Source organism: Acomys russatus, chromosome 10 (assembly GCF_903995435.1).
Source record: "Acomys russatus chromosome 10, mAcoRus1.1, whole genome shotgun sequence".
Classification (NCBI taxonomy): domain Eukaryota; kingdom Metazoa; phylum Chordata; class Mammalia; order Rodentia; family Muridae; genus Acomys; species Acomys russatus.
In genome coordinates, this window is record NC_067146.1 from 73,173,767 (window position 1) to 73,199,489 (window position 25,723).

The 25,723-nt window shown below is 35.7% G+C and overlaps 1 protein-coding gene across 1 annotated transcript in view; it reads right to left on the bottom strand.

The window, feature by feature from the left end:
* Stk31 (serine/threonine kinase 31) overlaps positions 1-25,723 on the bottom strand; it is a 67,988-nt gene that overhangs the window by 14,537 nt on the left and 27,728 nt on the right. Inside the window, exons 11-21 of the mRNA XM_051151503.1 lie at positions 25,299-25,421; positions 10,958-11,137; positions 10,408-10,524; positions 9,202-9,321; positions 8,102-8,233; positions 5,805-5,906; positions 4,537-4,617; positions 3,379-3,504; positions 2,187-2,312; positions 1,718-1,804; positions 469-618 (exon numbers count right to left, since the gene is read on the bottom strand). Of these exons, the coding sequence (XP_051007460.1) occupies positions 469-618; positions 1,718-1,804; positions 2,187-2,312; positions 3,379-3,504; positions 4,537-4,617; positions 5,805-5,906; positions 8,102-8,233; positions 9,202-9,321; positions 10,408-10,524; positions 10,958-11,137; positions 25,299-25,421 (1,344 nt within the window). The remainder of the gene's footprint in view (positions 1-468; positions 619-1,717; positions 1,805-2,186; positions 2,313-3,378; positions 3,505-4,536; positions 4,618-5,804; positions 5,907-8,101; positions 8,234-9,201; positions 9,322-10,407; positions 10,525-10,957; positions 11,138-25,298; positions 25,422-25,723) is intronic.

Here is a 25,723-nt window from a genome sequence, read left to right on the forward strand (position 1 = left end):
CTCCTAATTGTTTGGACTCTGTTATCTCTATTATTGGGAGATAATGTAGCACCAAATTAAAAGTCATGTGGGTGAAACCAGACTTAAACCAAATAAAAGCACACATGGTTCCCAGGCTTCCAAAAATGTGCTATATTAATAATAGCAAATCATGAATATTTAAATTTAACCTGTGAGAGAAAGGAGCACAAGTGGGAGTGCAGGTCTTATGTATTTCTAGCAACAGTTTCCTGATGAGAAAAGTAATGATCAATGCTGCCAACGCCAACGAATACATCAGATTGTTTCTGTATTTAGGCAAAAGCACACACTACTCACTATCATCTAGATGAGTGTTACATATACTATTTGTACCACATGACACACCTTATCTGAAAATGCAGATCTTACAATAAGTCACCATGTTGTGTATAAATGCTGAACCACTGTATTAAAGGGTTTGTATCCTATAAAGCTTTGGTATTTTACCTCAGATTTGGTGAAGTCAAAATCTCCAACAATCCCTTGTTCACGATTTAAGGCAAATACATTGTTTTGATGAAGTGACCCATGAATTATGTTAGCACTGTGCAATGTATGTAGGCCCCGGGCAACACCTTTCATGACTTTTAAAGCTTCCTACAAATAAACATACAGGGAAAAGGTGGGGTTTAAGAAATGGATAACTCATTTTAATGTATAAATTTTGGCTTTATTAAAATACTCTCTCAGAACTAAAGTAAAGCTTTTGTTTGGTTTGGTTTTGGCTTGGGGTTTTGGGTTTTGAGACAGAGTTTCTCTGGAACTCACAGAGATCCACCTACCTCTGCCTCGTCAAGTGCTGGGATTATAGGTGGACACCATGGTTAAAGTAAAGGATCTTTCAAATTAAAGATACAGCATAGACAAAGAACTAAAGGATATTTAACACTTAGCTATGTATGGTTGTTTGAAAAAAAAAAACCTGACCTCCACAGGCTCATGTTTGAACAGTCAGTCCCTAATTGGCCCACCTATTTGGGAAGGATTAGGGGGACCTTGTTGGAGGATGCATGTCACCTGGAGGCAGGCTTTAAGGTTTCAAAAGACTTGGGTGTGCCCTCGGCCTCGTGTTCTTTCAAGATAGGAGCTCTCAGCTATTCTCACCACCATGTCTGGCTCTGCCATGGTGGACTCTCTGGAATTTTACGTCCAATTAAATGCTTTCTTTTATAAGTTGCCTTAGTCATGGTGTTCTATCACAGCAATAGAAAAGTTAAATAATACTCTATGTAACTGGTAACATACACGCCTCTCTAAGGCAATTTAAATTATAAATAACCACCTCATAAAGCAGCCACAAGAGAATGAAATGGTGTTACTAAATAGTAAGAATCAGAATCTTCTTTAGTAATCATAAATTACTATTTCTAATTCTAAATTCATAATGATAAAAGCTGAAGCTGCCACTTAAAACTTAAAATCCCAAATACTGACCTAGTCAGTTACATATACAGAGCACAAGTCATAGTTGTAAGTCTGGGCTCTGGAACCTCTGGATAAAGAGGTGCTGTGCAAGTCACTTAATCCCTCTCAGCCTCATTTTCTCATGCATAATAGGATAGAACACAGAGCTGATGCAACAACGAAATAGAATAATGCAAGCCAAATATGTGTGCAGGACAGCATGCAGTATTGGTGTTATATACTAGGTGTTAGTTTCTCATTTCATGCATCTCTGAAAATGATATTCACTTACTTCTGAAGTTAAAGGCACATTGGCTTGAACTGCACTCAGGTTTGCCTTAGGATAATATGGGACCACCAGATAGGCGACAGGATCAGACTAAAAAGTAAAATAGAAAATGTAACTCAAGTGAACAGTTCATTAATATAGTACACTGATTCTATAAAGTTATTATTGTTTATATTAAGAAGAATAAATTAGGATGGAGAGATGGCTCTGGGTTAAGAGCACACTCAGAGGTGAGGAGCACCGGCTGCTCTTCCAAAGGTCCTGAGTTCAACTCCCAGCAACCACATGGTGGCTCACAACCATCTATGATGTGATCCGATGCCCTATTCTGGCCTGCTGGGTCACATGCAGGCAAAACACTGTATGCATAATAAATAAATAAATCTTAAAAAAATAAAAAAGAAGAAAGTGCTACTTTAAAACTTATTTTCAAAAGGCTAATTTCTACAATAGATTAGCTTAAGAACTTTACCTTACACAGAAACAGGAATATTAATGGCAGCAACCCAGATTCTTCTTTAGTATCTCCACAAGCTCTGTGATAAGAGGCTGCTCTCTGAATCACCCTGCTTTCTGTGTCAACATCCACAGAATAGCCCTGAACAACAAAAAGACAGGCATTGGGAATTTCAACATTAAAAATCTAATTCTAATATATATTCCAACTTAAATATGATAAGTTCATAATGTAAGTTAAATTATACCTATTTTTCTATTTTAATTTTTAAGTACCTTCTCTATCTGCATTGACTGCTACAATATGGAAAGAAGAAGTAATTCTGCTACATTCCCAAACATGTAGCAATAGGATAACTTAAAGACCCTCTGATGTTCATCAGCTCACAAGAATAAAGGGCAGCTCCTCCACAAGACCAACAGAGCCAACTAACCAGGGCCCAGAGAGGCCTGTGGTGTCAGAAGCACAAGGGCCATGCACAGACTGGATCTAGGTCCTCTACACAGATGCAGCCGATACCCAGCTCAGGCTTCACGTGGTCTCCTAGTGTGAGGGGTGGAGGCTGCCTCTGACATGGACTCTGTTGCCTGCTTTTTGATCACTTCCTTCTGATGGGACTGCCTTGCCAAACCACAGGGGAAGAGGACGAACTCAGTCCTGATGTGACTTGATGAGCTGGGGCAGGGTGGGAGGCTCCCCTTTTCTAAGGAATATGGGAGGGGAGAGGAGAAAGGGAGAGGGGTCTAGAAGGAGAGGAAGGAAGGGGCTTTGACTGGAATGTAAAGTGAATAAATTAATTAATTAATAAAAAATATTTTTAAAAAAGAAGAAATTAAAGGGCTGGGCCCACAACTGTCTGAACTCAAGTTCCAGGGAATCCAGTGCTTTTTCTGGCCAACACATGTACCAGACATGCATGTGGAACAAAGATTCACTACGTTGGTAATAGCTGTATTGGCAACATAGCTAAACTTTCAAGAAGTATCTAAGAAAAGCAAGACATTTTAAAGGTTATTGGATAAAATGTAGTAAGTTTAACTTAAAAGAAAATCAAGTAATCCTATTCATTAAGGAAATGAGGGGAACTTTAATCATTATGCCACTCAACTTACAACTTAGAAACAGTAGGTTTCTTCTCTTCCTGAAAAGTAACATCACCACTTCCTTTATACTTCTGAAACTTCCATAAATGAGAACTTAACCTTACCTTTAAGAGAACTGGCTGCCCATTAACCTCAGAGCACAGCAGAGGACGCTTGCTGCTAAGTTCCTTCATGGGCTCAGTGTCAAGAAGGTCTCGCTCTAAGCTCATAGTAAGAAGACCACCAGAATTCTAGGCACAAATTTTTATTACATTTAGACAATCAAAAAATGTCGTAGGGATTTCAATTTACCAACATGGTTAGGGGCACACTACTAAATGCAATGAAGACCATCAACCTAACTAAAAAGTAAAACAAAAATGCTTGAAGTTTGGATTCTTTTAAATTCCTGGCTCTTAAAGGTCTCTTACCTACTGTGTAATTTCCCAGACATTTAGTCACAGCTGTAAATTTAGAAATGAATGAGGTTAATAAGCATGCTTGCAAAGGACCTCATATATGTCCTAAAAGTTAAAATAAGGACAAGAGAAAGTAGCTACAGAATAGCAATGAGAAATCTAAAAATTATGACCATTATAAAGTAATACTGACACCTCTATCCTTCTTAACAACCTTAAATGTGGAAATGATTTTTAAATATTTTAATTCTACCGTTTAAAAAAATTTAACATGAAAGCTATATATGATTTCAAAGTATACTGTGAAAACAGGATATGGTCACTCAAGCCTTTAATCCTAGAAGTCACATCAGGGTTGGAGGAGGATGACAAGTTCAAGGTTAGCCTACAACTGTGTCCCAAGGCCCTTTATCAAAAATCAAAAACAAAAGACACATATTCTAATATTTTACCATTCTATGTCAGGAACCTGTACATGTTAAATTCTGGAATCCAAGAGGTCTAGGAAGCAATTCTAAAAATCAGAGAACAAAGTGCTTCATCTAGTTCTTCATCACCACAATGCAATGTAACACAAGGGTATAGAGATTCTCCCCCAAGAGTCAGACCCAAGTCTTCTTTGATATTTAGTATCTCCTGGCTTTGAGACCTGCTTGCCAAAGAAACCCAGCTCACATCAACTTCTCCACTTTAAACTACTTGATTTAAGACAGTATCAGAGAAAGGTTCTAATAATCTTTTAAAATATTTATCAGGAGAATTTTCATACAAAGGATGCTACAGATGTGAGACTGACATGATCTGAACATCACCACGTTTTTACATTCTCTGTATGCTGGCACTTCTCAGAGGAAGAAAGCTTACCATGTATTTAAGCAATCCTACTTCAGGGTACAGCAGAGGCAGCTCAGGGAACCATTTCTGGGTCAAGCTATTCAGCTTTTCCTAAAATTAGAAAGCATTTTTATTGTAGGTCAACATGTATTCAACTGAGCATAATTGCTTTTCAGGAAAATATATTTTTATCTGCCTTCTTACATCTAGTAAGATAATCTTTAATTTTTTACTCCTACTTGAAGAACTATAATGTTTTTACTTCTACTTCAAGAACTAGCGAGCAAAACATGAGTTACTTCATATTCAAAGTAAAATTTAAAAGAAAATGTTTAAAAAAGAAAATATTGTAATTTTAATAATAAACTGCTGTCATTTCTCAAAATATTAAGAACATAGTAACATTTTAAAGTAATGACTATTTGGCTGAGGAAGAAAATTCTACAAGCCTTGAGATAAGATGATGATGATGATGATGATGGGTACATAAATCTACATAAAGCACTCTGAAGCAAATAAGAAAACAGAATCTTTTCAAAGAAAAGTCACGTATGAACATGTTTACTACGGAAAACTTCTAAACATTTATCAGATTTTATCCAAAGACTCAAAGATATGCCATAGTTTCATAAATTTGGTAAATACAGCTTGACACTTAAAATGTCTATTATTTTCATACTGTTTCTTACTTTGACCAACTATCCCTTAACTAACTTTTCCTTATCTCTCAGAAATAAAATGCAATATTCTTTCCATTGTGAGGAATAAGTAGATGGGCTGATTTTTCTACGGCCACAGTGTTTAGGAGTGGAAGCAGTGGTGTGACTATTTTGTTACATCCCTCAGGTGGATCAAGCTGCTCCATTCATGTTTTGTTTGGCTGGTCTTGGTTTGGGTTTGGTTTTGGTTTTTAGAGACAGGGTTTCTCTGTGTAGCCTTGGATGTTCTGGACTTGCTTTTTAGACCAGCCTGGACTTGAATTCACAAAGATCCATTTATTTCTTATTGCTTGTTAAGCTAAATAAGGTGTTCATTTAAATCTGTGAGAATCTCTATGCCTTAAGTTAAATAACAAAAGTTATGCAAATGCGTGTGTGCTACAAGCTCAATTCTAAAAGCAATCAGAAAAAAATAGAAGTTGAAGTTTAACTTACTACTACTACCACTGAGAACATTATTCATGTAACATTACTATGCGAAGATAATGCCTCTAGTGCATGGTTATATGACATCTATGTTTTTAAATTCAACCTCTTGTGTAAAATCTAATTTAAAATTTCAGAATATCAAATACTTACATATTCCTCCCTCTCATGATAAATTTCCTGAAAGACACTACTGCGCAACTGAGTTATTTCTTGCTTTATTTTCTCAATTTCAGTTCCATCATGGTCATCAGACTTTATCAGAAAGAAAAAATGGTCAACAGGCTTATTACACTACACTAGGATGAAACAAGTCTTCCTCTAAGAATTAGTGCGATTTCACAGTTAATCACTCTGTGGTTCTCATGCGTCCTTCAGTACCTAGCATACAGCAGGTCTTCTAACATTAATGAATCTGTTTATTCTAACACTAACTTCTCCCAAAACTATAAGAATATTTAAATAGAAAAATTATTACACATATTTTTAAGTTCCTGCACATTTTCTTGAAGATAAAAACAGATTATTTCCATCTTAAATATTTAGAGTAGCAACTGATTTGGATTCAATGAAATATTTACTTGAAATTGGGATATTTACAGCACACACAACAAAAAAAAGATGAGTATCTAGACTACCTATTATGAGGAAAATCTATGATTCCGAAATATTCCATATGACTTCAATGTAGATAAGGTACGTTGAAATGTGTAACTGTATTACAATGTTAAATATGTCTACAGTGTCTATAGCCCTAGTGCAATGAATGTGCCCAATCTCATCAGATATATTTCTCCAAAAGTTAAAAGACTGAGGAAGACCACCTTCTCGACATCCTAGAATACAAAAAACAAACAAAACAAAACAAAAACAACAACAACAAAAAACAGGCAACCTCTTAAACTGTAATTAGTTATAGAATTGCTTCCAATTAAATGCTAAAAAAATGAAGAGAGTTATAAAGTTGGATGAAGATATACTTTAGCTCTCTTCCGTACATAAATAAAATCTTCAAGAAAACTCAGAGAATTACTAATTTTTTCACAAAGTTTCATGCCTAAGAAAGAAGGGTAGTCAAAATTGGAAAATCCTAATCCTGCCAGGCAGTGGTCGCACACACCTTTACCACTCAGGAGGCAGAGACAGGTTATTTCTGAGTTCGAGGGCAGCCTAGTCTATACAGAGCGCTTCACAGAGAAACCCTGTCTCTGAAAAAATAAATAAATAAGAAAAAAAGATCTTAATCCCTCCAGCTCTATTATCATGTGAAAACAACTTCTAAAACTTGCAAAAATATTCTATCAGTATTAAAATAAGTTTACAAAAGTGACCATGATCTTTAAAATTACTTTATCACAAAATTTTACCTTTAGAGATGAGACGATAGCTCAGTCAGTGAAGTACTTGGCCTTGTAAGTAAGACCTAAATTAAATATCCAGAGCCCACATTTAAAAAAACACAAAACTAGTTGTATGAAACTTTAATTGCTACTCTAGGGAGGCAGAGACTGGTGGTTCCTTGGAGCTAAGCCTAGCCTGTTTGCTGACTTCTAGGCCATTAACACACTAGCTCCAAAAAATAAAAATAAAGGTGAACAGTGCCTGAGGAATGACACCCAACATTGTCCTCTGACCTCCATGTACATGTGAGCACCCATACATGTGCACACTCATGAAAATATTCTACTATCTAAATGTTGTGGGTTTGTATTGTAACAAATATTCTAACAGTCTAAAGGAAAAAGTGTTTTAAAAATTATTCCACAATTTTCATGTTACTAAAAACCAAGGTAACAATGTAAAACAGTTAACTTTTTAAATATTTAATTACATGGAAGACATGCTTTCAGTATGAATGTCATTTCAAATGTACTTCCATATACAGAGATAAAAGATAAAGTCCCGGGACCTATGAGATTGCCCAGTGGGCAAATGAACTTGCCTCTAAGTCAAGTGACCCGAATTCAGTTCCCGAGACACAGGTGGTAAAAACAAAGAATGGACTCTTACAAGTCATTCTCTGATGTCCACATGTGCACAGTGGTACAGACACACCCATACACTATATATGTTAAATATACACTAAATGTCACTGAAATAAATAATTTTTCATAAATATCAAAGTACATAACACAAAAATATTAATACAATAGTTCTCTGTTTTTAGAGAGTGCAATTATACATGGCTTTATAAAATAGTTCAACAAAAATAAGAAAAAAAAAACACAGGCTGGAGAGATAGCTCAGAAGTTAAGAGCACTATGGCCTCTTCCAGAGGTCCTCAGTTCAATTCCTGGCAACCACATGGTGGTTTGCAACCATCTATAATGTAATCTGATGCGCTCTCCTGAATGTAGGTGTACATGTAATTAGAGTGCTCATACACATAAAAAAATAAATAAATCTTTAAAGAAACACAAACACATTAGTTAGAAGAATTTTTTCCTTACTTCTTCCAAATTACTCTTCTCAACCAACTTCCATCTCAATTGAGCTTTTAAGCCTTTCAATGTCTTCTTAATGGACAGCAAGTAATCCACACTGGGGCTCTTATTTAAACAATCAATGATCTGATTTTTAAACTGTATGAGAGAAAGAATTACCATACTTTCAAACACATGAGACAACAGTCACTGAGCGTTATTATTCTATGAGTAGCTGGGTTCAGAGTAAATATTAAGAAAATTCCATAACTTTCTATAAGGCAATACTACCAACTGATTTTCTAATTGTCCACATTTCTGTTTAGAAGAATCTCAGGTTCAGTGTCCAAAATACTAAAGGAAACACTCTTCAATTCAACTAAGATATGAAATTAGACACACAGTACTGACATAAATACAAACTGAAATTAACGGTGAGTTTAAGTTGAAATGATTTGTCTCAAAATTGGTTGATAACATGCATCAAGTTTCATAATGTTCATTCATTTTCATTTAAAAAGTATAAATTATACAAATCTGAGAAGTTATACAGGAAGTTATCTTCAAAGGTATGTAAAACATTATTTATATGATAAACAAAGTAGAAGAAACCCCAACATCCAACATGATAAAGTTAAATAGCATATTTATGCAAGAATAAAAATCATTCAAAAGGACAGTAAAGAATCATTGCACCTATGGGAAAATGTTCAATATATTATAAAGTTATGAAAATACATCCACAAGATAATGAAACACCAAGTGTGTGCATGGGCGTGTGTGTGATTATAGATGTAGATGAATGTAACTATCTCTTACACTCAAACTATTAAAAACAATGTTTTTATTTCTCAAATTCCTATATATAGTAAATTTCCTACAGAAAACAATGACAAAGATATCTTTAAGTTAATAAGAGACTCAAATATTCTAAGAGTCACTGAAATATGTATTAACAATAACATCACCATTCATATTCTATAGTAAAGTCAATTATATACCAGACCACATAGCTATACCATCTTCCTAGGAGTACTAATTAACACACTGAATGTTAAACTACTTGAGAAAAATTTAACAAGTAAAAACCACAAAGTATCAATTCCATAAAAGAAAACAAATCCAACCTCAACACTGTCCTTGTACTTGGAAAGCAAGATGGCAATGAACTTTTCCTCAGAATGAATCTTCTGCAGCACTTGACTGTATGTGCTTAAAATAATGTCCTGGTCTACAACACCTTGCTCCTAAATGAAATTATATACATAAACAACAAAATGGTTAAATTCTTTCATAATAATACATAAACTTCAAAATGAAAGTGTCTTTGAAAACTGCTATATTCATTTCAAGTTATTTCTCAAATCTTTTCTAGACAGAATACTGGCATCAAAAATTCTCACAGGCAGAATGTTATCCTAATTACACTGTAATTCATTTCTGAAACTGTCTGAAAGAATATCAGGACATATTCTAAACATAAAAAACAAACAGTATAAAAAAAAACCAACAAAATCAATTTAATAGAGAGTATAATAAATTATAATTTATTTTAATGCATTATACATAAAATTTCAAGGCAATAGAAAGCATTGCCACTGAGACTTTGGAAAGCAGGCTGAAGAGCTGGGTAAGTATCTGGTAAGCAGGCCTTAGAGGTCTAGATTATAGAGTACTCTTCAACACTTATACTAACTGTTCATTTACATGGCAATACAGGCTGTACACAATTAAGGGATCCCAGTGTGTCCATGTCCAAAGTCTGCCCAGATTCTATTTAATTTTCACAAGATTTAATGAGTATTTTCTTAAATGTACTGGGTATGTTGTACTCAGAAACCAAACTGTACAGAAAGCCAATCTACATAGAGGGAGAGGTGTCCTAGAATTAAACATTAGTTTTTTTCTTAATGCAAAATGTCCTATTCAAATGAACAGTGTCTTCCTGTGAAAGACACTGAATTGTATTTGGATTGGAACTTAACAGTGTAAGTTGTTCAAGCAGGCCTATAAAAAAAGAAAGTGAATGTCAGTCTTTTTTTTTTTTTTTTAATTATTTTATTATTTTGTACACAGTGCTCTGCCTGCATGTACGCCTGCAGGCCAAAAGAGGGCATCAAATCATATTATAGGTGGTTGTGAGCCACCATGTGGTTGCTGGGAATTGAACTCAGGATCTCTAGAAGAGCAGTCAGTGCTCTTAACCTCTGAACCTCCAGGCCCCTTGAAGGTCAGTCTTAATTCTGTTTACCAAGAGAAGTCTTATTGGCTAATACAATGCAGTTAGCAAATAACACTGCTGTCTCAAAGGAAACAATAGTAACATTACTCACAATGAGAGCTAGATCTAGCTCTTTGCAGACACATGACTCAGTCTTCTCTAGAATTTCATCAATATTACCAATCATGTCTTCTGAAGTCAGTGATTCATCCAAAGACAGATCAAAAACCTTATTTGAAAAAAATAAAACCATGGTGTAGTTCAATTAAGTAATTGATTAGCATTCATTGTACCTACAGACCTGAAGTACTACATGAGGTTGTACCATGGAAAAATAGAAAAAGTAAAATTCCAGGAAAAGAACAAAGGATTCACCCTTGTAAAACTTATACAAAAAAAAGACAAGATACATAAGCATAGTATGCTTCAAGAAAACTGGTGGCTAAGACAAGTGGTCAATCAAATGACAACAGAAAAACAGAAACAAAAGCAAGATGGTTTTTTTATATATGATAAACAAACAATCTAACTCAGTCATGATAGAAAATCCTGCCTGATGGCTAGAAGCAGATAATGTCAGCTCTGAACAAGGAAGAGACACAATAAGAACACGTATACAATCTGCTTCCTCCACAAACGTGCTGACTGGGAGCTCTGCTTACCTTCTGGCTGTTCTGGAACCATGCCACAAGACGCTGCAGAGAAGCTTCAGTCTCACTCCTAATACTGGAGAACTCTTCTCTTTTGGTACACTGCCAGTCATAAAACTTTCTAAGTGTTTCTTCAGAGCTCATTCCTTCTTTAGCCTTTCCATACACTGCTTCTAAAGAAGATGATAAGTCCTAAAGATAGAAATATTCATCTTAGAGGAATTAACTGATTGGGGCGGGGGGTGAGACAGTGTTTCTCTGTGCCTTGGCTGTCCTGGACTCACTTTGTAGACCAGGCTGACCTCGAACTTAGAGAAATCCACCTGCCTCTGACTCCCAGATGCTGGGATTACAGGAGTGTGCCATCGTGCCTGAATCAAATATTAGGATTTAAGTACCATGTTTGGGTCCAGGAGACAGAATATAATATTGTTGCATGCCTACTCTTTAAAATGCATAAATATAACTAGAGACAGAGAGAAAATATCCAAATTAACAAAAGTAGAAATAAAAAGGGAGACATAACAACAAGCACTGAGAAAATTCAGAAAATCACAAAACATACTTTGAAAACCTCTATCTGGGGCTGGAGCTCAGCAGTTAAGAGCACTGTCTGCTCTTCCAGAGGACCCAGTTTCAATTCCCAACACCCACACGGCAGCTCACAACTGTCTGTAACTCCAATTCCAGGCGATCTGACACTGTAACACAGACATACATACAGGCAACATCTATGCACATAAAAAAAAAATCATTCTTTAAAAGAAAACTATATTCCACCAAATTAGAAAAAAGTCTAAAAGAAATGGTAATTTTTAAAATATATATACCACCTAAAACAAGATCAGATAAGCAACTGAAACAGGGAAATAAAGGTAGTGATTAAAACTCTCCCAACTAAACTATTCCCAGGGTCAGAAATTTTTAGCACAGAAGTCTATCAGACTTTCAAAGAAGAGTAATGTCAATATACCTCAAATTATTTTGCAAATAGAAAACAGAAGAAACATTGCCCAAACCATTTTATAAGGCCACAGTTACCCTGATACCTAATCACATAAACATCCAACAAAGAATGAGAACTTCAGACCAATTTCTCTTGTGGACATTGATGCAAAAATACTCAATACTTGCAAACCAATTCTAAGAACACACTGAAAAGATCATCCATCATGATCGGGCTTCATCCCAGAGATAGAGGGATGGTTCAATATATGTAAATCAAGAAATGTAATCCACCATATAAACAAACTGAAAGAAAAAAACACATGATCATCTCATTAGATGTAGAAAAGGCTTTTGACAACATATAACATTCATTTATGATAAAAAGACCTGCAGAAATCAGGAATACAAGGGACGCTCCTCAACATAATAAAGGCAACTTACAGCAAGCTCATAGCCAACATCATCTTAAATGCCAAGAAACTCAAAGCAATTCCACTGAAATCAGACACAAGACAAGGTTAGCCATTCTTTTCAAACATATTCAAAACAGTACTTTAGCCTTAGCTAGAACAATAGCACAACTAAAGGAGCTCAAGGTGATAAAATTTAGAAAAAGGAAGTCAAAGTATCTTTATTAACAGATGATACAATAGTATTCATAAATGACCCTAAGAAGTCCACCAGGAAATTCCTACAGCTGACAGACACTTTCAGCTATGCAGCTGGATACAAAATTAACTCATAAAAAATAGTAGCCTTCCTATATACAAATGAAAAACTGAGAAAGAATCAGGAAAACAGTACTTTTCACAATAGCCTCAATAATACAAAATATTTTGAGGTAACTCTAACCAAAGAAGTAAAAGAATTATATGATAGAAATTTTCAGACAATGGAGAAGGAAACTGAAGACAGTATCAGAAGACAGTAAGGTCTTCCAGGCTCATGGATCGATATAATTAATACAGTAAATCTAGACATCTTATCAAAAGAAATCTATAGATTCAACATTATCCACATTAAAATTCCAACACAACTCCTCTTATCTTGAAAGGACAGTTTTCAGCTTCATATGGAAACACACACACACACACACACACACACACACACACACACACACACACCTTCAGGATAGCTAAAACAATCTTTAATAGTAAAAGAACTATAGGAGGGATCACCATCCCCAACCTCAAATCATATGACAAAGCTATAGTAATAAAAACCACGTGGTACTGGCACAAAAACAGACACCTTGATCAATGGAACTGAATGGAAGACCAAGACATACATCCACACACCTAAAGACACTTGCTTTTTATAAAGAAATCAGAAATAGACATCAGAAAAAACAGTATCTTCAATAAATGGTGCTGGTCAACTTGGATGTCTGCATGTAGAATAATGCAAATAGATCTATACTTATCACCCTGTACAAAACTCAAATGGATCAAAAACCTCAACATAAAACCAGATATGCTGAACCTGATATAAGAGAAAGAAGTACATAGCTTTGATTCATTGACACAAGAAAAGGCTTCCTGAACAGAACATTGTTAGCAGAGGAACTAAAATTAACAATTAATAAATGGGACCTCGTGATGGCAAAGGACACCATCATTCAGACAAAGCAGCAGCTTACAGAATGGGAAAAGATTTTCACCAACTACACAGTCAATAAATATACAAAGAACTCAAAAATCTGTATGTCAAGGAAATAAATATCCCAATTAAAAATGGCACAGATTTAAACAGAATTCTCAACAGAGAAAACTCAAATGGCTGAGGAATACATTAAGAAGTGTTCAACATCCTTGGCCATCAGGAAAAGACAAGTCAAATTACTTTGAGATTTCATCTTACACCAATAAGAATGACTAAGATCAACAAAACAAGTAACAGCTCATGTTGGTGAGGCTGTGGGGTAAGAGGAACAGTCATCCATTGCTGGTGGGAGTGTAAACTCATACAGCCACCATAGAAATCAGTGTGGTGGTATCTCAGGAAGATGGAAATGGATCTACCTCAAGATCCAGTTATACCACTCTTGGGCATATACCCAAAAGACACTCCATCTACCACAAGGACACTTGTCCGACCATGTTCGTTCTCACTTTGTTCATAACAGCCAGAAATTGGAAATAACCTAGACATCCATCTGCAGATGAATGGATAAAACAAACGTGTGGTATTTTTACACAATGGAATGTTATTTAGCCATTAAAAATGAAATCATGAAATTCACAGTTAAGTGAATAAACCAGAAAAAGAAAACATCCTGAGTGAGGTAACCCAAAGCCAGAAAGACAAATATGGTATGGGTTTGGTAACTATGGACATTACCTGTTAAATCAGTAATAAGCAAGCTACAATCCATAGAACTACAGAAGTTAGGTACAGAGTAAGGGACTAGGGGTTGAGGGGCAGATAGAGCTCTGGGAAATAGAATATTAAAAATCTATTGATTGGGAGTGCTAGAACAGGAGGATCAAGTGGGGAGATGGAAGAAAGAAGTGGTAAGAGAGGGAATACAGGGAGTGACAGCTAAAATAAAGGGCCATTTGAGGTAGTATGGAAACCTAATACAGTAGAAGCTTCCATATATATATATATAAGAAATCTAACTGAAGTTGCCAAATGGAAGAGACAAAGTCCCAACTGGATATCTCTTGTCACCAAATGAAGTTTCCAGTCCAGTAATAGATTAAATTTAATTGAGTTTTTGGCTAAAGCGGTCCCATAGTAACCTCCAAACAATTCAGGCTGTTGTCAAGACTATAAGTGCTCTCTACAAACTGACAGCAAGAACCCATTGCTGAAGACAACACCTACACAACTCTTGAACTTGGAGAAGTTAATCTGGCCCCTACATAGAGCCTTGACCCTGAAGTGCTAGTGTCTTTGGTACTTTGTACATTACCAAAAGAGAAATGTAAGTACCAAGCCAGCCATAAACCCTTTGACCTACAGTATCATCCTACCTCCAAGATATGCTAGTGCAATGGTGGTACAAAGCTTGTAGGAGTAACCAACCAATATCTGGTTTGACTTAAGGCCCAACCCATGAGATGGGACCCATATCTGACACAGTTTGGGTGACCAAGAATGTTTAACCAGATATCCTTGGGATCTAGGGTAAAACCAAATACTTTCGGTTTGGGTTTTGTGTGTGTCTGTGTGTGGGGGGGGTGTTTTTAAGGAACAATAAAATGACTCCTAACAACATTATACTACACTCATAGATCAGTGCCTTGTTCAGGCATCATCAGAGAAGCTTCTTCCTGAAGCAAATAAGAACAAATACTAAGACCCACAGCAAGAAAATTTGGAGTCAGAGACCTTAGAACATTCAGCCCTAAGTATAATGTCCCCATCAATTCCTTCCCTCAGGGATCAGGGAACCCGGCAGAAAAGAAGGGAGAACGTGTAAGAGACAGAGGGGATAGAGGACATCAAGAAAACAAGGGCTGGAGAGATGGTTCAGAGGTTAAGAGTACTGACTGCTCTTCCAAAGGTCATGAGTTCAATTCCCAGCAACCACATGGTGGCTCACAACCATCTATAATGAGATCTGGTGCCCTTTTCTGGCTTGCAGGCAGAATACTGTATACATAATAAATAGATTTTTTTTTCTTAAGAAAAAAAGAAAACAAGGCTGTCTAAATCAATAGGACTGACCCAAATATGAACTCATAGAGATTGAGGCAGCATACACAGGGCTAGTACAGGTCTGCACCAGATAGGGTCCTAGAGCTGAAAGGAGAAGTGGACACATGCCCCCATCCCTAATCCAAAAGCTATCTCCAATTGATAACCACTTGCAAATGAAAAATTAAGGGAGTCTCACTGGGGAAACAACTCTGAAGTAGGCTGCATGCCCAACAGTAGATGGCCAACAGAAAATGAACTCAACAGCATCTTTGGAAGTTCCTTGTCTCAGAATGTTGTGTCAGGGCTTTTCCTTTAAAAATACATACACAAATACAAATACACACATACACATACATACATACATCTTTATTTTATTTATATATTTTTTTCTTCTCTCTTTTTGCCTACTAGTTCTTTGAGTATGTATTATGACTTCTACTTAAGAGGTTTTATGGGATTCCCGAATGTGTGAATGAGTGGGTCTTTGTGTCTATAACTATTTCTTGTGCCTTTGTTTGTTTGTTTGTTTGTTTGTTTGTTTTCCTTCTGTTTGGTTATTCTGTCCTATTCCAATGTGTTAGTTTTTGCTTTATCTTATTATGTTTTTATTTTATAATCCTTTGTTTGTTTTCTAATAAGAGAAAGAAAAGGAATGGATACAGATGGGAGGGAAGGTGAGGAGGAACTGGGAAGAGGGATGGGAAATCATTATCAAGATATATTATGTGAGAAAAATATCTATTTTCAATAAAAGAAAAAACAAATTTTATAAATAAGTTATTAGATACTAGAACAAAACTAGGAAGTGACTGCTTTAGACTATAATATTTACTTATTGATCATAAATTAGAAGCATTATATTCTTAAATTTTTACCTAGTGAAAAATATCTTTTCCCTGACTTTAAGTATCACTATTGTTTGTTCTGATATGGAAATTTCTAAAACATTGGTAAGTAAAAGCAAAACAAAAAACAACAAAATTTGCAAATAATTCAAAATAAGTAAAAATGTTAAAAATGTAAGTACCTAACACATTTCTGAAGGACTGGAAGAAATCCAGAAGTCAGCCAAAAGTCTGCTGGCTTTTTCTAGGAATCAAACTCTTAAAAAATCAAAACTCTTAAAAGAAGGGGAAAGTTTAATAAATCCCAGAAATTCTTATCACAAAACCCTAATATAACCTCTACCCCCAGGAAAGCAGAGAATAGCCGGTGCTTGGCATTATATTAATGAACAGTTACTCAAATGGAGAGCAGCCTATTTAATAGCTTACAGAGGAGATTCTTCTTCATGTGCCTACTCTTCCTTTTACTGTAGGAAATGAACAGCACCAGAAAGAGGCAATGGATTATATGTGGACTGATTAAGAACACAGATGAGGTAAAATGACAACAGGACACAGAGTTGGCCAGGCCATGTATTCTCTTTCTTTCACTTTTCCCTGAACACATGGCAACACTTCCATCCAAGGCTGTATGTAACCGCTGGAAAAGAGTTGTGACTGAAGCAGAGGAAATGAGGGGGGTGCATTTCTAAAGGTTAGAACCATCTAGAAAATGAATTAAAAATAGATTATTGCCAGAATTCTAAAAGAAAAGTAGCTTTCAGGTCTAGTACCTCATAAAGAACAAAATAATTTTTTCACATGAGAAACTAGAATAAGATCCCCTGAAACATTTAAAACCTCACAAAGCCAATTCTAAAAAGGCCTCTTTAAAAGCATTCTTACAGAAAATAATCCACATATGGAAAACAAGAAATGTCAAGCAAATTAGGAAACACAACAGAAAATAACTATTTTATTTAACTGAACTATCACATATAATACGCAGAATAAGCAGTGACTGAAATCCCAGACAATTATGGTTATTCCACCAGTTGACTGTGAGGAAAGAGATAAAAACACAAAGGGAAGGCATCTATGCCTTGAACTCACTGGCACAGGAGACAACTTCCTGAACAGAACACCAACAGCTCAGGCCCTAAGGTCAACAATTAATAAATGGGACCTTATGAGGCTGAGAAGCTTCTGTAAGGCAGAAGACACTGTCAACAGAACAAAGCAACAGTCTACAAACTAGGAAAAGATCTTCACCAACCCTACATCTGACAAAGGACTAATATGCAAAATATATATTTTTTTAAAAAACTCAAGAAATTCAACACCACTAAACCAAATAGCCCAATTAAGAAATAGGGTTCGGAGCTAAACAGAGAATTCTCAACAGAGGAATATCAAATGGCTGAGAAACACTTAAAGAAATGTTCAATGTTTTTAGTCATCAGGGAAATACAAATCAAAACGACTCTGAGATGTCATCTTACACTCATCAGAATGGCTAATATCAAAAACTCAAGTGACACCACATGCTGGCGAGGATGTGGAGAAAGGGGAACACTCCTCCATTGCTGGTGAGAGTGCAAACTTGTACAACCACTTTGGAAATCTATCTGGCACTTTCTCAGAAAAGTGGGAACAGTTCTACCTCAAAACCCAACTATTACACTCCCTGGAATATATCCAGAAGATGCTCCACCACACAACAAGGACATTTGCTCAACTACGTTCATAGAAGCCTTATTAATCTGGAAACAACCTAAATGTCCCTCAATTGAAGAAAGGATAAAGAAACTGTGGTACATTTACACTATGGAATACTACTCAGCTAGTAAAAACAAAGAAATCTTGACATTTGCAGGCAAATGGATAGAACTAAAAAGATCATCCTGAGTGAGTTAACCCAGACCCAGAAAGATACATATGGTATATACTCACTTATAATTTGGATACTAGCCCAACATGTATGTCCTCTGAGAATCTTCATTCAGCAGGGGGTTGGGAAAGATGCTGGGACTTGCTATGGGGACTCAGGTGAGAAAGGTATGGGAGAATGGGGAGATTGAAGGTCCCAGAGAGTCCTTCCCAAAAGACCATCAAGGCTGGTGGATCTGGACTCAGGGGGCCCTGCACAAAGTACCTTACCAACCAAGGACAACGCATGCAGTAAACTTAGACCCCTTATCCACATCTAGCCAATGGACACAGCATTCTCCACAGTTATGACATGAACTCTGGTGCCCCCTATTTGACTACTTCCCCTTGGTGGGGAGGCCTGGTAGCACTCAAAGGAAGGGGAAGCAGGCTATCCAGATGAGACCTGATAGGCTGTGATCATATGGTGGGGGAGGAGGTCTCCTTCTGTCACAGGCCTAGGGGAGGGGAGTAGTGTGAAGGGAGGGAGGGGGACAGGAAGACATAAGTGAGGGGATAACAATCGGGATGTGATCTGAATAAATTATTTTAAATAAATAAGTAATTAAATAAATAAAAAGAAAGTAAAAAATGAGAAGAAAACTTGACTAAGATACAAAAACAAGAACACAGAAATGAGTTCTAATCAAACAGAAATTATAGACATGTAAACCAATTATGCTACCAACTAAAAGACAAATTGTAAGTTTGACTCTAAAAAATTGATACATTAGTGTGTTAGCTATGAGACAATTTAAAAAGTGGATATACAGCTGGATGTGGTAGCATATACTTGGAGTATCCCAAGTTCAAAGCTGGCCTAAGCTCCATAACAAGAATCTGTCTCAACATACCAAAGCCCTTCCAATTAAAAAAAAAAAGGTCCCTGATGAGACCTGGGATAGGGGCAGCTCCCAAGACTCTATTGGGGTGACCCTAGCTGAGGCTCAAGCACCAAGGGATAAGGAGCCTGAAGAGGCCACCTCCTGTAGCCAGGTGGGACTGTGGGGGAGGGGGTGTGTGGCTGGGACTGGAAGGAAAAGAGAGCCGGGGACTGCAATAAGGATGGAAAGTGAATAAGTTAATTAATGGGAAAAAAGTTCCCTGGATAAAAGCTTTTTTAAGTTTTTTAAAAAGAGTTTTAGGGGTCTTTTTAATTTGTTTAAAAGGAAGAATCAAAAATGGAAAGATTTAAAGTTTAATATATATATGTGTGTACACACACACACACACACACACACACACACACACACAAAATATTAACAAAAGAAAGGAATTTTGAAAGAAAACTAAAATTTCATCCCAAAATACAAACATGAAAAATGTCAGGTTTATAGGACGGTTTAAGAGAAAATAATTTGAAACACATTATATCTATGAGTACATTAATGTCAAATATGGCAGTATTGAAGCATTTTGAGCTGAATAAACCTAAGACAGATAGATGTCAAATAGAACAAAAATGCCTTTTAAAATGATGCATTAATCAGACCAAATACTAAGTCTTGGGAAAGATTAGGTCCTGGGAATAACAGATGCACAGTCATTTCATGCAAGGGCCAACTACATATATAATGGCAGTGCCCTAAGATTAAAAACTTCCACTACTTAGTGATAATACTATAGCTTTCATGACACAATATTGACACATCTCTGGTGTTATTTCTATAAGAAAACCTTCTGTACTTCCAATGAGATAGAAGAGTGAAAGTGAGAAGAAGCATTACCTAAGTTTATAAAACATAAAGAAAATGTACAAATGTACAGTTTTTAATGTTTTAAATATGAGTCAAAATATTACTATCTTATGTATTTACTATCCTCTGTTTTTAAAACAGTAAACACCTCCTGTTTAAAATAGTTAACTACAAGACAGCTTCAGATGAGTCAGTCCTTCATAAGATACTTCAGAAGGCGGCATTGTTAACAAAGATGATGAACAGACCTATGCCTTTTGTTACCCATTGAAGACCTTCCTGGGAGACAAGATAAGGAGGTGGAAGCCAGTGGGATTCATGATTAAGTGTCTGTATACGCCTAGGCATTGTGCACAAATAACAGTTTAAAATCAAAATAATTTAGGTTAAAAATAAAAATCTAATAGGAAAAGCTTATAAACTAAAACTCAGAGAAAATACAATTTAACGTATGTACAATTTATCTATTTTTTAAATAGTGTAAGAATCAAAAATTTTAAAGTGAAAAAGTTAAATAAGAGAGCTAATTTGTTGAAAAAACTTTGCATAAATTTCATATAACCTATATAACACCTATACATTATTCATGAAGCTTAGAATAGCAAACTGTAATGTTCTAGGCCTTCACATTCATGTTTTCAAAGTTTAGGTAAGTAGAAGTCATGCTAGTATGCCTACAGTAGTCAGTACAGTGGAATGGACACATTTTAGTCCAGGAATAGATCTTTGAAAAAAAAATCAACAAGATTGACCAATCTTCAGTCAAATTAACCAAGAGAGAGAGGATCCAAATTAATAAAATTAGATATGAAAAGGGAGACATTATAAGAGATACACAAGAAATTCAGAGAATTATAAGGACATATTTTAAAAATCTGTATTCCACCAAACTGGAATCCCTAAAAGAAATGGATGAATGTCTTGATATATATGACCTACCAAAGTTAAATCAAGGTGAAAATAAACAACTTAAACATATTCATCCCATAGTCCGTAGTGAAATAGAAGCAGTAATTAAAAGTCTCCCAATCAAAAAACAAAACAAAAGAACAACAACAAAAACAAGACCAAATTAATTCTGTACAGAATTCTACCAGACCAAATGTCTGGCAAAGAAGACCTAATGTCAATACTCAAAATATTTTTTAAAAATAGAAACTGAAAGAACATGATCAAATTCTTTTTATGAAGTCATTATTACTCTGATACTAAAATCACATAAAGATTTAACAAAAAAGTATAAACCAATATCTCTTATAAACACAGATGCAAAAATTCTCAATAAAATACTTGCAATCCAAATCTAAGAATGCATCAAAAACACTTGATCACCTACTATGATCAGAATGGCTTTATTCCAGAGATGCAGGGGTAGTTTGATATATATAAATCAATAAACATTACCCATCACAAATAAACTAAAATGCAAAAACCTCATGACCACCTCATTAGATATAGAAAAGGCCTTTAACAAAATTCAACACCCCTTCATGATGAAAGTCCGGGAGAGACCAGGATACAAGAAACATACATCAACATAATAAAGGTGATTTACAGCAAGCAAATAGCCAACATCAACCTAACTGGAGAGAAACTCAATGCATTTTCATTAATATCAATAAGACAAAAATGTCAACTCTTTCTATACCTATTCAATATGGTACTTGAAATCTTAGCTATAGCAGTAAGACAACTGAAGGAAATCAGGGTATACAAATAGGAAATAAAAAAGTAAAATTAACTTCATTTGCATATGATATGATTTTATACATAAAAACCCTAAATACTCAGCCAGGAAACATCTACAATGTATAAACACCTACATCATAGTAGAGGAATACAAAATTAACATAAAAAATCAATAGCCTTCTTATATACACAAATGACAAACACACTGGGAAAGAAATCAGGGAAATAGTATCTTTCATAATAGATTAAAAAATAATATATCCTGGAATAACTGTACCTAAGCAAGTGAAAGATTTATAAAATAAAAACTTGAAAACTTTAAAGAAAGAAATTGGCAACATCAGAAGATGGAAATACCTCCCACAGTCATAAATCAAGAGTTAATATTGTGAAAATGGTCATCCTACCAAAAGCAATACAGACTGAATACAATCACCACCAAAATTCCAACACAATTCTTCACAGAAATGAAAAGATAATCTTCAACTCCATAGTGAAACACACAAAAAAGGAGAGCCAAAATAATCCTAAGTAATAAAAGAATTGCTGGGGAGGTCTCACCATCCCAGATTTCAAGTTGTATTACAGAGATCTAGTAATGAAAACAGCATGTTATTGGCATCAGAACAGTGATCAATTGACTAGGATTCCTCACACCTACAAACACTTGATTTTTGACAAAGAAGTCAAAAATACACAGTAGAGAAAAGACAGTGTGCTAGTCAAACTGCAAGCTGCATGTAGAAGAATGAAAATAGAACTGTATTTATCACCCTGTACAAAATTCAACTTAAGGACCAAGAACCTCAATATAAGATCCTGAATCTGACATAAGAAAGTGGGGTATGAACTGGATGAACTAGTTACTAGCACAAGAAAGAACTTTCTGAACAGGACCTAGGGAGAGTACAGGCATTAAGGTCAAAGATTAAAAACTAAAACCAAGCAAAACAACAACAACAACAATCTGTACACCAAAGAACAGACACCATCTTTTTTAAAAGTTGCTTCTACAGAATAGGAAAATATCCTTACCAATTATAATCTGATAAAGGATTCGTATCTAAAACATACCAAAAAAAAAGTAACACTGTACATCAAGAAAACCAAATTTAAAATGGGATATAGAATTAAAGAGAGTTCTCAGAAGATGCAATGGCTGGGAAACACTTTTTTAAAATGTTCAATGTCCTTAGCCATCAGGAAAATGCAAATTAAAATAGCTTTGAAATTCCATCTTACCCAAGACAGAACAGCTAAAATTAAGCAAATGACAGCACATGCTGGCAATGATGTGGGGGGGAAAACACTTTATTCTCTGTAGATGAGAACACAAACTGGTTTAAGGCACTATGGGAAGGAGTGTAAAGGTTCCTCAGAAGGACGAAATAGATCCACTATAAAATCCAACTGTACCACTCTTGGGCATATACTCAAAGAACCCCACATCTTATCATAGAAATACTTGCTCAGTCTTGTCCATTGGTGCTCTATTCATAATAGCCAGAATTTGGTAATAGCCTAGATGTCAATCACCCAATGAATGGATAATGAAACTAGAGTTAATTTATGGAGTATTATTCAGCTGCTTAAAAAATGAAGGTATGAAGTTTGCAGGTAAATGGATGAAGCTAGAAACAATCATCCTTTGTGCGGTAACCCAGACCCAGAAAGACAAACATTGGATGTTTTCGCTTAGAGTTGGATGTTAGCTTTCAAGCTTTAGATGTTTCATTTAGAATATCCAGAGAGGTTAGGTAGCTCATTAGTGACAAGAGGGGAGAAGAAGGCCTTCCAAGAAAGGAAATTTAGAATGTGGTATTATAAAAGAATAATGAGGAAAATAGAATGGGAGGATTAAGTGAGCAAGAAGAAGGGAGGGCAGGATACAGGAGAAAATGTGCAGAAGGATAACTAACACTAAAGGTCTTTTGAAAAGCCATGAGTACTATTCTAGAAGCTTCCTAAAATATGTGAAAAGAAATTTAATGAAATTATCATATAATGGGAAAGACAATGACACAACTAGATATTATACAAAAATAAAACCCCTAATACCAGAAATGAGTTACACTTTACAGAGTCATTGGCCAAAGGGGTTCACAGACCCCACAAACATTACAGGCTACTGCCAGTATTACTGGTTGACCTCTACAACATGATGATAAAGCCTTATCGCTGAAGGTACCACTTACTTAATGCCATCAAACATGGAGAAATCAAGCTGGTGCCCAACTAGAACCTTCCCCACCACTAACTAGCATTCATGATACTAGCAGGTTTTATACATGAGAAGAGAGGGAATCATCAATCTCACCCATCAATGAACTCTGCAGCCAACAACAGAAACCTGCCTGCAGGATTATAGTGATGCAACAATGGCACAAGTATTGACAGGAGTCATCAGCCACTTCTGAGCTGGAGTTAAGGCCCACTCCATAAGTGGGAATCACTGACACTGTTAACTAATGAAGCCAAGAACCAGAAACTAGAAAGAGCATGCACCCTGGGTGAAAATCCAGTAGTATTGTGCTGAGTGAACATAAGCATAAAGCAACTCCTAATGACATATTGTTATACCCACAGTTCAGTGAATCACTCGATGCTCATCAGAAAAGCTTCTTGCAGTAGATGACAATCAATACAGAGACCCACAAGTGGATAATGTACAGAGAGTGAGAAACCTTGGAATATTCAGCCCTAAATGGAATATCTTTATCAAACCCCTGACCTCAAGCCTCACTGATCTATTCAGAAGCAGTTGAAAGATTTTAAGAGCCAGAGGTGGTGTTTTACTCCAAGAAAACAGCATTTTCCAGACATAACAGGAATGGTGCACATACAAAGTCACAGTGACTGTGGCAGCATACACAAAACCTGCACAAATTCAAGTCAGACAAAATCCCAACACAGACAAGGAGTAGGCACAAAATCCCATCTCTAACCAATAACCAGCTGATAACTGCTAAGAGATGGAAAAGCAGTCCTCTCCAATGAAGTGACACCAAGTACATATCAACCACACTACAGAGCAAGTCTCAAGCTTAAGGACAATTGACCAACACAAAATAGCCTCCATACATTTTGTGTACTTTTTTGTTGTGGTTTGGGGAATTTTGTCTTTTTTTTTTTTTTTTTTTTTTTTTTTTAAAGAGAGACAAAACATTAAATTGGGTAAGCAGGGAGGTAGAGATCTGCAAGGACAGAGTGGGGGGAAATACAAGTTAATATAAATTTTAATGCCATTAAAAACATGGCTGAGGGGACTGCAGAGATGGCTCAGCAGTTAAGAGTACTGACTATTCTTCCAGAGGACTCAGATTTAATTCCCAGCACCCATATGGCCGCTCATAACTGTCTGTAATTCCTATTCCAGTGAATCCAACACCCTCACACAGACATATATGCAGTCAAAACACCAATGTACATAAAATAAAAATAAATAATTTTTTTTGAAAAATGATTGAAACATTTTATCATATTTCTAGGAAAAACCAGCAAAGAAGGAAATGTTTTTACAGTTATCAGTACTATCTAAAATCTCAATGTTAATACTGATTTCACCTCACAAAGAATAAACTTAATTTTAATGTATACTTAATATATATTAATTCCAACCTGCAATGTTTTTAAGCGTTTATCAAGCGGTAATTCATCTACTTCCAGAATAAAAACATCCACAGCCACAAACAGCTTCTGTTGTACTTCATTTCTTTTGGCAATCAAAATATTACCTTCATTCTGAAGAAAGGAAAATAGAATGGTCACTATTAGACACCAGGAACTTTCACACATTTACCTATATGCTTACTACTTGAAATACAACATTGAAGTTCAAAACTCCTGCTAAGCTCTTTTTTCCCTATTTTTACCGTGATGAATGTTCCCCCTAAAAAATATATGTATAATTTCCTAGATAGATTTCAGTCTTCATGCTCCTCCTCCCTTCACACAACTACCTCTCAAGACTATGTGGTTTAGTCAGTATATAATAATGTGTCAGACTCCAATACTGTAGTAACATAAAACACACTACTCAGACC